General features: G+C 36.1%; 1 protein-coding gene across 38 annotated transcripts in view; it reads left to right on the top strand.

Moving 5' to 3' along the window:
• Window positions 1-3,439: 3,439 nt before the first annotated feature.
• Window positions 3,440-12,067, top strand: part of tspoap1 (TSPO associated protein 1) — a 258,828-nt gene continuing 250,200 nt past the window's right edge. For 28 of the 38 annotated variants that reach the window (XM_073951830.1, XM_073951842.1, XM_073951827.1 and 25 more), the window contains exons 1-2: window positions 3,440-3,601; window positions 9,456-10,159. In XM_073951830.1, coding sequence (XP_073807931.1) covers window positions 9,549-10,159 — 611 coding nt within the window. In that variant the 5' untranslated portion in view covers window positions 3,440-3,601; window positions 9,456-9,548. The remainder of the gene's footprint in view (window positions 3,602-9,455; window positions 10,160-12,067) is intronic. The other 10 variants (XM_073951847.1, XM_073951852.1, XM_073951845.1 and 7 more) reach the window with 2 other exon arrangements.

The raw sequence follows: 12,067 nt of genomic DNA, 5'->3' as shown, positions 1-12,067 counted from the left end.
GAGAGAAAGAGAGAGGGTGGAGGACAGACTGAAAACCAGCCCTTCACAGCAGCTCTGGTTTCAGCTGCGCTTCATCCTCAACACTCACATACACATCCCTGTTTCAATCCTGCACATAAAACCTATCTATATTAAAGATATTTGATATATGCTTGGGCCGGCGCGGTGGTTCAGTGGGTAGCACTGTAGCCTCACAGCAAGAAGGTTGCTGGTTTGAGTCACTGCTGAGTAAGTTGCCATTACTGTGTGGAGTTTGCATGTTCTCTAGTGTTGGTTTCCTCCGGGTGCTATGTGCTACAGGGGAATTGGGTAAGCTAAGTTGTCCGTAGTGTATGTGTGTGTAAGAATAGGAGTCTATGAGTGTTTCCCTGTGATGGGTTTGCAGCTGGAAGGGCATCTGCTGTGTAAAACATATGCTGGATAAGTTGGCGGTTCATACTGCTGTGGCGATCCCAGATTAATAAAAGGACAAAGCCGAAAAGAAAATGAATGAATGATACTGAATTTAATTGAATTAAATTAAATTAAATTAAATTAATGGGAATTAAATGCAACGAAACAAAAAATAATGAACTGGAATGTGAACTAATTAAAATATTTCTTTCCCAGAAGAAAAAAGAAATACTGTCAAAAGTTTCATTTCCATTCTGTTCCATTAAATTCTGTTCAATTTAATTCTATTCCTTTCTGTTTCATGTCATTCCTGTCTGTTTCATTCCATTCAATTTAATTCCATTCCTTTTAGTTTCATTCTATTCTATTCTATTCCACAATTTTTTCCCATTCAATTCTAATCAATTTAATTCAATTCAATTCCATTCCATTTCATTTCTTTTTGTTTCATTACATTCAAATTATTCCATTCTATTTCTTTCGGTTTCATTCTATTCAGTTCTATTAAATTCATTTTTTTTCCATTCAATTCTATACTATTCAATTTAAGTCCTTTTCATTCCATTTAGTTCCTTTGTTTCATTGCATTCAATTTAACTCAATTTAATTCATTTCATTCCATTCATTCTGTTCAATTTAGTTAAATTCATTTCCATTTAATTAAATTATTTTCTTTTCGATTTGATTCATTTCTGTTTTATTTCCTTCAATAATGAAAATTTTAGTAATTTCATTCTAATAATATTGTTTAAAATAAATGCCTGCTTTTTTTCCAGCCAAAATAAAAAAATATTTGCTTTCCAAAAGAAAAAGAAAAAAGGAAATGCTGTGAAAAATTTGCATTCCATTCAATTGAATTATATTCCATTCCTTTCTGTTTCATTCTATTCAATTTAATTCCATTCTATTTCTTACAGTTTCATTCTATTCTGTTCAATTCCATTAAATTCTTTTTTTTCATTCAATTTTATTCAATTAAATTCCTCTTCATTCCATTTAATTCCTTTGTTTCATTAATTTCCATTCAATTCAGTTCAATTTTATTAAATTAAATTATTTTCCTTTCCATTTGATTCCTTTGTTTCATTCCATTTAATTTAGTTTAATAAAAAATATTGTCCTTAAAACTGATTAAAGGAAATAAATTTGTTATTTTATTTAAGCCAAACTAAAATAAATAATTTCTTTCCCAGAAAATAAAAAAAGTTAAAGCAAATACCGTGAAAATTCCCCTGCTCCACTAAACATCACTTGGTAAATATTTGAAAAATGTTAATGTTGAATAATTTTTGCTTCAGCTGTTTATAGTGTGCTGATATGGCCATCCATCAGATATAGTGATGACATTTGAAATGTTTCTCAGCAGGTTAAATGTTGTGGAGCTCAGACTGCAGCAGAGGCTGGTGCTGCTGGATCAATAGTGCTCGGCTGCTACACAAGTTCAACTCAATGGCTTTGATCGGCTGAGGTTTGGACACTTTCCACAATCACTATAGAGCCCCTGTGTTCCTGAAGGGCTTTACCCCAACCAACCTTTGACCCACTGTCATTTCAGTCGCTCCACTTAATATTTGAACTCAAGATTTTTCAGTTTTTCAAGATTGTTACATTCCTTAACATTCAATTCTTTTCTGTTCCATTCCATTTTATTCAATTCCATTCCGTTCCTCTCTGCTCATTCCATACAATTTTATTTTATTCAGCTGGATTCCATTCCTCTCTGTTTCCTTGTATTCCATTTTACTGCATTCTGTTAAATTGAATTCAATTCCTTTTCATTCTTTTGTTTCATTCAATTTCATTCCATTCCATTAAACAAACTTTAATTCCATTTCATTCCTTCCTGCTTCATTCCATTCAATTAAATTCGATTCCATTCCATTTCCTTTGTTTCATTCAGTTCAATTTCATTTAATTCAATTCCATTCCTTTGCTTACCATTTAATTTTATTCAATTCCTTTAATTCCCATTCCATTTAATACATTTCTCTTACATTTCATTAATTCATTTTCTTTTCAGCTTATTCCCTTCATTAATCTGGGGTCGCCACAGCGGAAAGAACCGCCAACTTATCCAGTATATTTTTTACGTAGCGGATGCCCTCTAGCTGCAACCCATCATTGGGTGACAACCACACATAAACTACTGACAATTTAGCTCACTCAATTCACCTGTACCACATGTCTTCAGACTAGTGGGGGAAACCGGAGCAATTGGAGGAAACCCACGCCAACAACGATTCAATTCCATTCCTTTCCTTGTATTCCATTTAATTTCTGTGTCGTCCATTTCATGTAATAAATTTCATTTGATTTTATTTAATTCAGTTTTATCCCTTTCCTCTCATTCCATTTCATTTTACTCAATTCAACTTAACTCCATTCCCTTCATTACTTTTTATTTCATTCCATTCAGTTCCTTTCCTTTCTGTTTCATGCAGTTCAATTCGAGTTTATTTGTATAGCGCTTTTCACCGTAATTATCATTCCAAAGCAGCATTAAAATGTGCACATTATTAAATTACAATCAAAATCAGAAAATGTTGATTATAAGGAGGATAGTGCAGCATTCGAGCATACACATAACTAATATTGATATATTTGTGATACTGAAATTTTGATTCTGAAAACATATCCTACATATGTTGTGTTTTATATCTCACCTTTTTATTTTAAGCAGCCTGGCCTTTGTTTTGTACTTAATTAAATTAATACTTCAGGTTCTACTTCTTTATATATATGTGTATATATATGTATATATGTATGTGTGTGTGTGTGTGTATATATATATATATATATATATATATATATATATATATAAATATATATATATATATATATATATATATATATATATATATATATATATATATATATATATATATATATATATATGACATGTTATTATTTTATAATGTATTATACAATATATTAATGTTGCATATGCAATTCTGCAACTTGTAATTTGTGATGAAGTGTCTCACTGATTCCAGCAGGGGTCGCTGTTTGCTCACTGCAGCGCTGATGTCCAGATCAGCAGCCGGACATTGAGCGTCGAGCTCTGAAGCAACTGGTGCTTTAAGACGCGTTTAAAGCAAGACAAACACCGCGCTGACGAGGTTCGCAGAGGATTACCGCGTGTTTACGCGTGTTTCACAGCAATAAAGAAAGCTATGAAGCACATGCTGAAGTTCTGAAGCGGAGGAAGGTCAGTGCGTTTATTATCTGGCGATTATTAAAGTCTCACAGCTCTCCAGACTTGACTGCAACACAACCAGCACTGCCTCTCCTTTAGCCACACATGATGTATCATATCACCGTGTATCATCGCTTTTTCTGTGTTTTTGTTTCAGTGCCATGGTGTTTAAGTCATTAAGTTTCAGCGTGTCTCGATATTGTGTTTGTCGTGAAATCAGACAGCATGTAACGTGTTTTCTCTGCAGGTTCTTGATGGTTTCTGTGATAACATTGCATACAGTAACGTTAGATTAGATGATTGAGGTAAAGCTTGTTTTAACGTTCAGATATTCTCCTTAATTATTTAATTTCAGAAAATTACTGTTTGCTAATTCTAAATAGGCAAATCATATTAGCAGCCGATGACTATCAAAGTACCGCATTGTTTACAGTCAGTATGGTGCTTGTGTTGTTTTGAAGTCATACTTCATATATAATGTCCGAATGTTCAAATTAGCTTGGTGAATACAGAGACTATTAAAATAAACGGACGTGCGAATATAAACCAACTTTACCTCATGATGTCATCGTGTATCATCGCTTTTATTTGTGTTTCTGTATCATTGCCAGTGTCATTGAGTTTCAGCGTGTCGTTGTGTTTGTGTCGTGAAATCAGACCTTTTGCACTACAAAAAATGCTTTTCTTATATTTTTTTGTCTTGTTTCGAGTCCAAATATCTAAAAATTCCTAAATCAAGAAGCATTTTCTTGAATAACAAAACATATTGTCTTGTTTTCAGAAATGATATGCCAAAATTAGGTGAGTTTTTTCCTTAAAACAAGCAGAATAATCTACCAATGGGGTAAGCAAAATAATCTTACGTCGAAAGAAAAAACAAGATTAATTTGCTTACCCCATTGGTAGATTATTTTGCTTGTTTTAAGGAAAAACTCACTTAATATTGGCATTTTATTTCTCAAAACAAGACAATAGGTTTTGCTTGTCTAGAAAATGCTTCTTGACAAAAATCTAAGCAAGAAAATAATTTTTTTGCAGTGTTCATGTAACGTTTTCAGATTTCGAGAGTTTTTTTTTAATACCTTTCTGTGATAACATTACATACAGTAGAGCAGTGGTCACCAAACTTGTTCCTGGAGGGCCGGTGTCCTGCAGATTTTAGCTCCAACCCTAATCAAACACACCTGAACAAGCTAATCAAGGTCTTACTAGGTGTACTTGAAACATCCAGGCAGGTGTGTTGAGGCAAGTTGGAGCTAAACCCTAAAGGGACACCGGCCCTCCAGAACCAGGATTGGTCACCCCTGCAGTAGAGTGAGGTAAAGTTGGTGTCATATTAGGTAATGTTGGGGTCATAAATGATTTTGCGAGTATCATAACTAAATCCTTAATGTATGAACTGAAAAGTAATACCTCTTTAATTTTATTTAATGTTTACAATGCAAATTTAATTAGATCCACTTCATTTGGTAAACAACGCAAGTCTCTCATATAAAACATCTACTAAAAGACAGAAAATATTACTTTACAAACTGCCTCGTTTCACAGCTTCTCTAGAGTTAATAAATTCAGCTGATATCGGCGTTTGGTGGAAGCACTATTAGCTTAGCTTAGCATAGATTATTGAATCGGATTAGACCATTAGCTTGAATATAATAAGAACTTAATAGAACTTTTTGGTCATTTTCCTCAGACCGCATTCACTGCAAAACATGCTTTTCTTGCTTAGATTTTTTGTCTTGTTTCTAGTCTAAATATCTCAATTTATATCAAGAAGCATTTTCTAGACAAGCAAAACATATTGTCTTATTTTGAGAAATAAAATGCCAATATTGAGTTTTTCCTTAAATCAAGTCAAAGTCAAAGTCGGCTTTATTGTCAATTCAGCCACATGTACAAGACATATAGAGAATCTAAATTGCGTTACTCTCAGACCCAAGGTGCTTAACATTAATATAAAATGTATATATAAAAAATAGTAGAGTTTAAGAAAAAGAAAATTTACAGTATATACATTGCACATAAATGTGGTCTAAACAATATACATAGGTAATAAAAATTGTAAACAATACAGTGACATTAAGGGCATGTAGCAAATGAGTGCAAAGTAAACCAGAGTTGTGCAGATAAAGAACAGAATAGTGCAAAAAGAACTTGTAAACATGATAATTGTGATAAAGTGACAGTGACATATTGGGAGGTAGTCAAGCATCAAGCAAAATTCAAGCAAAATAATCTGCCAATGGGGTAAGCAAATTAATCTTGTTTTTTCTTTTGATGTAAGATTATTTTGAATTTACTGGTAAAGTAAATTTTAAAAAGCGCTGTTCACACAGGCGAGGACGTTACGGAATTTTTACGGAAAACAGCGTTCACACATCCATTCCAAAATACTGGTAAATTCTGACATCATTAGCCAGAAATGAGCTCTAATTGGCTGCGCTTGTATTTGTAAGCATTTGACTACATCACAAACTCTGTGGATGATCAGTATTGTGAACAACTTCGATGAAAACATATAGAGAAACACATTCGCATGTCGAGATGTACATGATATGTGTGTGTGCTGGCGCTCACGGGCACACGCAAAGCTTGAAGGTAAACAAACAGCGGCTTATCATTGATTATTTAATTTTTATTCTCATAAACCGCGCGGATGTGAATTGGTCTGACTGTTCTGATTGGCTAAAGTAGACGTCTCGCGTTAGCACATTCTAGACGTGTACAAGCTCTTTCCGGCAATCTTCCTTCTGCATTCACACAGCGCAGCATTCCGGCAAATTACCGGTAATGTTACAACTTCTGTTTCCAGGAAAACAGCCAGAACTAATTTAGCGGTATTTTCAAAAAGGGCCTGTTCACACATACCCGTCTGGAAAATTGCCGGTAATTTTCCGGAAAGGTCTGTATGTATGAAAGGGGCTAAAGTTATAAATTATTAAGTTAATAGAAATGTGCAGTATGGTTAGTGCAAACATTTACATGATCAGATCCATTTAATCTGTGTTCTTATCATAAGATGATTGTGGCTGTATCAATGCTCCCAAACAAAACAGTGTTTGTGCTGCAAAACTCCTCTTACTGTAAAACATATTTTACTGGACTGTCCTGCTTTTACTGATTCCAGAAGGACTTTTTATGAAATGAACTCTTTTAAGGAAATTTTTGACAAAGTGAAACCAGAAAAGATTTTAGAATTTTTATCATGTATTAACACAAAAAATCTCATTTAATTTATGTTTTATTTTGTTTGTTGATTTTTAAATTATTAAAATATTATTATTATTAAATTATTAATAATTATTATTATTATTATTATTAAAATTTTAAAATATTTATTGTTGAAAGATTCCTGCCATAAAGATAGCCTTGGTTGCTGACATGGCACTAAATAAAAAACATTACATTACATTACCCAAACAAAACCTTATTCATTTTATAATAATATAAATAGCACATATTATCTTTAATAAATATACTTGCAGTAGCTGGATTGAAACACACCTTTTCTCCACAGCAAATAAAATAAAATATATAATAATGTGACTTTTAAGAATAATTTTATTGATCAAAATTAATTTAATTTGCATAATATATTGCACAGATTCCACTCTACTGCCCACATGGGAAAAGTACGACAATGTAAATAAAGACAGAACTGCAAACTCATGTGCAAAGCTGACACTGTTTATCAGAGCACTTTATCTTTCTGGACTTTTTAAAGAAGAGTTAAACATGGGAATGCCTCTAATTCAATTTTCCTTCTGCCCGAAAGTAACACCATGCTTTCTTTAAAATGTTTGGCTTTCTTGGACTGACAAAAAAATATTAATAATAAAAAAATGATAATAATAGTATTATTTATTTGTCCCCACCAAATATACTTAAGCAGCCGGGTGGCTCGCCCAAGTAGTATGTGTGGGAAGCACTGAAGTAGTGCACAAGTATGTGATTTGGGACGCACCTCTAGTTTCTTTAATTGAGCTGTGACTCTCTTTCTGTCCGCATGCTGATCATTTGTCATCTCCGCTCTTTTCAGTTGGATTTTGTGTGCATGCCATTGTCATGATTTTCACCCCAGCAGCATGCTTTTTGTCAAGTCTAACCTGAACTCTGTGTGTCCACCCTTAACTCTATCATGAGGAACTGTAATGTCTATTTGTCATCTGAAACGTGCAAGAAGTTATACTGTACTAGTTCACAAAAATTAAGGCTGATGCACGCATTCCAGTGTGCCTAAGATTGTCACTTGTTTATTTTCCATTATAGAGTCATGTCACAGTTACATAACAGGGCTCTAAATTAACTTTCTTACTTGGTAGCACCGGTGCTCCCAATCTGAAATATTTAGGAGCACCATATAGCACCATATAGCACCATATAGCACATGATATATTTGACAAGTTGTATATTAAGGGATTTATTGTATTTAAAAAACAACATTAATTGAGACTAACAAAACCCAGAAACCACTATCTAACTAACGCTGTGATGACTTAATATTTGTGTGCAATAATTCCAAAATGAATGTTGAATAATTATAAAATATTAATGATGACGATGATGACAATAATACTAATAATGAATTATATTCCTCATCATCATGCTGCCTTGAACGTGCTTTAATGTAAGTTATCTGCTGTATAAAGTCCTGCTGTTACTTTATGAAAAATAAATTGATGGTTTGCATCAAACACAAATGAAGCATTGTAGTAAGAAATATTTATTTTGCTCTATTGTTTTTATATGCAAGTCAATTTAATAAATAATATTTCTGCTACAAAACAAACAAAATAATATAATAAATCATTTAATTCAATGCTGAAAGCTGCAAAGCAGCCATCAGTAATTAAATAGAAAAATAATATACACCTTAAGAAAGAACAGACAAAAGAAAGGAAGAAAAGTCTCACTTATAAAAGTTTTGGTTTCGGTTCGTGTCGTTTTAATGCTCAGCCTCGTTACGCGCTGAATTACATTTTTCTGTGTTTGCGGGAAAGCATGCGAGTCAGCCGGACTAATATGAGGGGGGCAGAGCAGGATTCTCCCGATGACCACCGGCGCAATACTGTTCTTTGTTATAACCCGCATCAGTTTAAACTCAGTAAAGGCAAGCTTCTTTGGCGATGGTGTTTTAGCGGACATTTGCGCTGTTGCAGCCTGATCCCACAAGGAAACGTATGAAAATCTTATGAATCGCCGTGAGATTGTGTTGGCTGAACACGCAGTGCATACAACGCATCAAGAGTCAGTGTACTTTTCACTCTTCAGCCGTTTGCATTCCCCGCGGCCACAAAAGCTCCCTCCCGATCATCTGACAGCGGAAAGTCTTGAGTGATTGACAGCTAATATGAACCAATATAGCGGCAGGGAAGAGCGATTTTTTTTTTTTTTTTTTTTTTTTTTTTTTTTTTTTTTTTTTTTTTTTTTACCACGTTTTTAGAAAAAAAAAAAACGGGTCGCACTACAACCATTATATGCAGTCGCACGAATGCTCCCAATACATATTATGAGGTCGCATAGCTTAAATTTCGGGCGCATATGCGACCAAAATGGTCGCAATTTCGAGCCCTGCATAATATGAAAAGAAAAACGTTTATTTTGTCCATACTCAAATGACTTGTACCACTTTAATTCAACTCATCTTTATTTCTGTAGCACTTTTACAATGTAGATTGCATCAAAGCAGCTTCACATAGAAGTTCTAGCAAACTGAAACTGTCAGTTTAGTTTTCAGAGTTGAAGTTCAGTTTAGTTCAGCATAATGTAAATATCACTGCTGAAAGCCCAAACACTGAAGAGTAAATCCAACAATGCTTTAAATGAGTTGTACATTCTTAAGTTTTTTCATTTCTGCTCTTTTCAGTTGGCATGTTGGATTGTGTGTGCATGCTACTGTCTTCATTTTCACCCCGGCTGCATGCTTTTCTGAGCTGACAACTGTGTATCCAACTCCATCATGAGAAAAAACTGTGATGTCAATAACCCTCCGGTTCTCTCCTCCAAGAAGGGTCTGAAACGCGGCTCTGGTCCTGATCTGCTTCGGGACGTGGAGCGTCTGCGTGCGAAGCTGGAGGTGGAGCGCAGCAGGACTCAGCAGGCCCACCGCCGCTTCTCCCTGGAGCTCCAGCGGCAGCGTGAGGAGGCGCGCGAGGAGCGAGAGCGAGCGCTGAGAGAAATCACCTTCCGGCTGGAGCAGCAGAAAACACTGGAGCTCCTGCGGCAGAGAGACGCTCTGGGACGAGAGCGAGCTGCGGAGGTGCGTCGTCTGCTGCGCTGGCGGAGTCAATCCACGCTCAGACCAACCAGAGACGTCCATCGCCAACTGGCGGATGAGCTGGCTGGAGTCTGCAGATCCGCAGCTCTCAGACCCAGCTGTAAAGGGAACGGAGCTGCATATCGTAGACTGGAGGAGCTGCTGAAAACACTGCTGGAACAGGCGGATGGACAGCAGGTCGCTTTGCTTCATCGGCTTCAGCAGGAAGTGGATCTAGAGAAGAGCTACTTCCTGTGCCATCTGCTGGAAGCACACAGTCGGCCAGCACTGCAGAGGAAAGAGGAACGCAAAGAGTATGTTGTGTGTTTACTATTAAATATAGATTTGGAAATATAAAAGTATAATATATATATATATATATATATATATATATATATATATATATATATATATAATGTAATAAAAATCATTTTCTTCCACTTATCTGCGACTTGGTCACTGAGGCAGCAGTCTGAGGAGGGAACCCCAGATATACCCCCAGACTCTTCCTCCAGTTTCTCCTGGGAGATCCTGAGGCTTTCTTAGGCAAGCCGTGGGACATAGTCCCTCCAGTGTGTCCTGGGTCTTCCCAGAGGCCTTCTCCTGGTTGGACAATCCTGGAACTTCGCCCTAGGCAGGTGTTCAGGAGGCATCCAAAACAGATGCCCAAGCCCCTAAGCTAGTTTCTCTGGATGTGGAGGAGCTCTACTCTGAGTTCCTCCTGGCTGACAGAGCTCCTCACCCTGTCTATAAAGATATGTCCTGCCAACCTGTGAAGGAAACTCTCGGCTGCTTGTATCTGAGATCTTGTCCTTTCGGTCATGACCCACAGCTCATGACCGTAGGTGAGAGTAGAAACGTAGATTGAGCTTTGAACAAGGCTGACTTGTATTAAACCAAAGTCTTACTTTCTCCTACCACAGCTATGCTGATGACACTCAGATCTACTTAGCCTTACTGCCTAATGACTACAGCTCCATTGACACCCTCTGCAAATGCATTGATGAAATGAACAGTTGGATGTGCCAAAACTTTCTTCAGTTAAACAAAGAGAAAACTGAAATGATTGTGTTTGGGAACAGAGATGAGATTCTCAAGGTAAATGCGTACCTTGGCACTAAAGGTCAAACGACAAAAAATAAGGTCAAGAATCTTGGTGTGACTCTGGAGTCAGATCTGAGTTTCAGTAGTCATGTCAAAGCAGTCAGTAAATCAGCATACTATCATCTCAAAAACATAGCAAGAATCAGATGCTTTGTTTCTAGTGAAGATTTAGAAAAACTTGTTCATGCTTTTATCAGCAGCAGGGTGGATTACTGTAATGGACTCCTCACTGGCCTTCCTAAAAAGACAGTCAGACAGTTATAGCTCATCCAGAACGCTGCAGCCAGAATTCTGACCAAAACCAGAAAATCAGAGCACATCACACCTGTCCTCAGGTCTCTACAATGGCTGCCAGTTACATTCAGAATAGACTTTAAAGTATTATTACTGGTCTATAAATCACTGAATGGCCTAGGACCTAAATACATCACAGATATGCTCACTGAATACAAACCCAACAGATCACTCAGATCTTTAGGATCATATAAACTAGAAACTCCAAGAGTTCAGTCAAAGCAGGGTGAATCGGCTTTTAGCCACTATGCCCCTCGCTGCTGGAATCGGCTTCCAGAAATGATCAGATGTGCCCCAACATTAGGCACATTCACATCAAGACTGAAAACACATCTGTTTAGCTGTGCCTTTACTGAATGAGCACTGTGCTGCGTCCGACAGATTGCACTATCATGTTTTTCTCTTCTTCTTCATTCTTTTATATCACATTTTACCTGTTTTTATGTTTTGTTTTGTTTTTACGCATTTTTATTATTTGTTTTTATTTTTATTTTACTTGTTTCTTTTATTCTCGTTTATGTAAAGCACTTTGAATTGCCAATGTGTATGAAATGTGCTATATAAATAAACTTGCCTTGCCTTATACAGGGACTGAACAGCCCTTAACTGAACCCCTTTCATCCATCCATCCATCCATCCATCCATCCATCCATCCATCCATCCATCCATCCATCCATCCATCCATCCATCCATCCATCCATCCATCCATCCATCCATCCATCCATCCATCCATCCATCCATCCATCCATCCATCCATCCATCCTATTTTTAAATATATTTTATTTAAATGTTTAACTCTAAAGGCCTGTGCACACTGAGATGTT

The sequence above is a fragment of the Danio rerio genome, chromosome 5 (assembly GCF_049306965.1).
Source record: "Danio rerio strain Tuebingen ecotype United States chromosome 5, GRCz12tu, whole genome shotgun sequence".
NCBI classification, from domain to species: domain Eukaryota; kingdom Metazoa; phylum Chordata; class Actinopteri; order Cypriniformes; family Danionidae; genus Danio; species Danio rerio.
The sequence above is the reverse complement of the archived record's forward strand: the minus strand, read 5'-3'. Positions and strand labels throughout refer to the sequence as shown.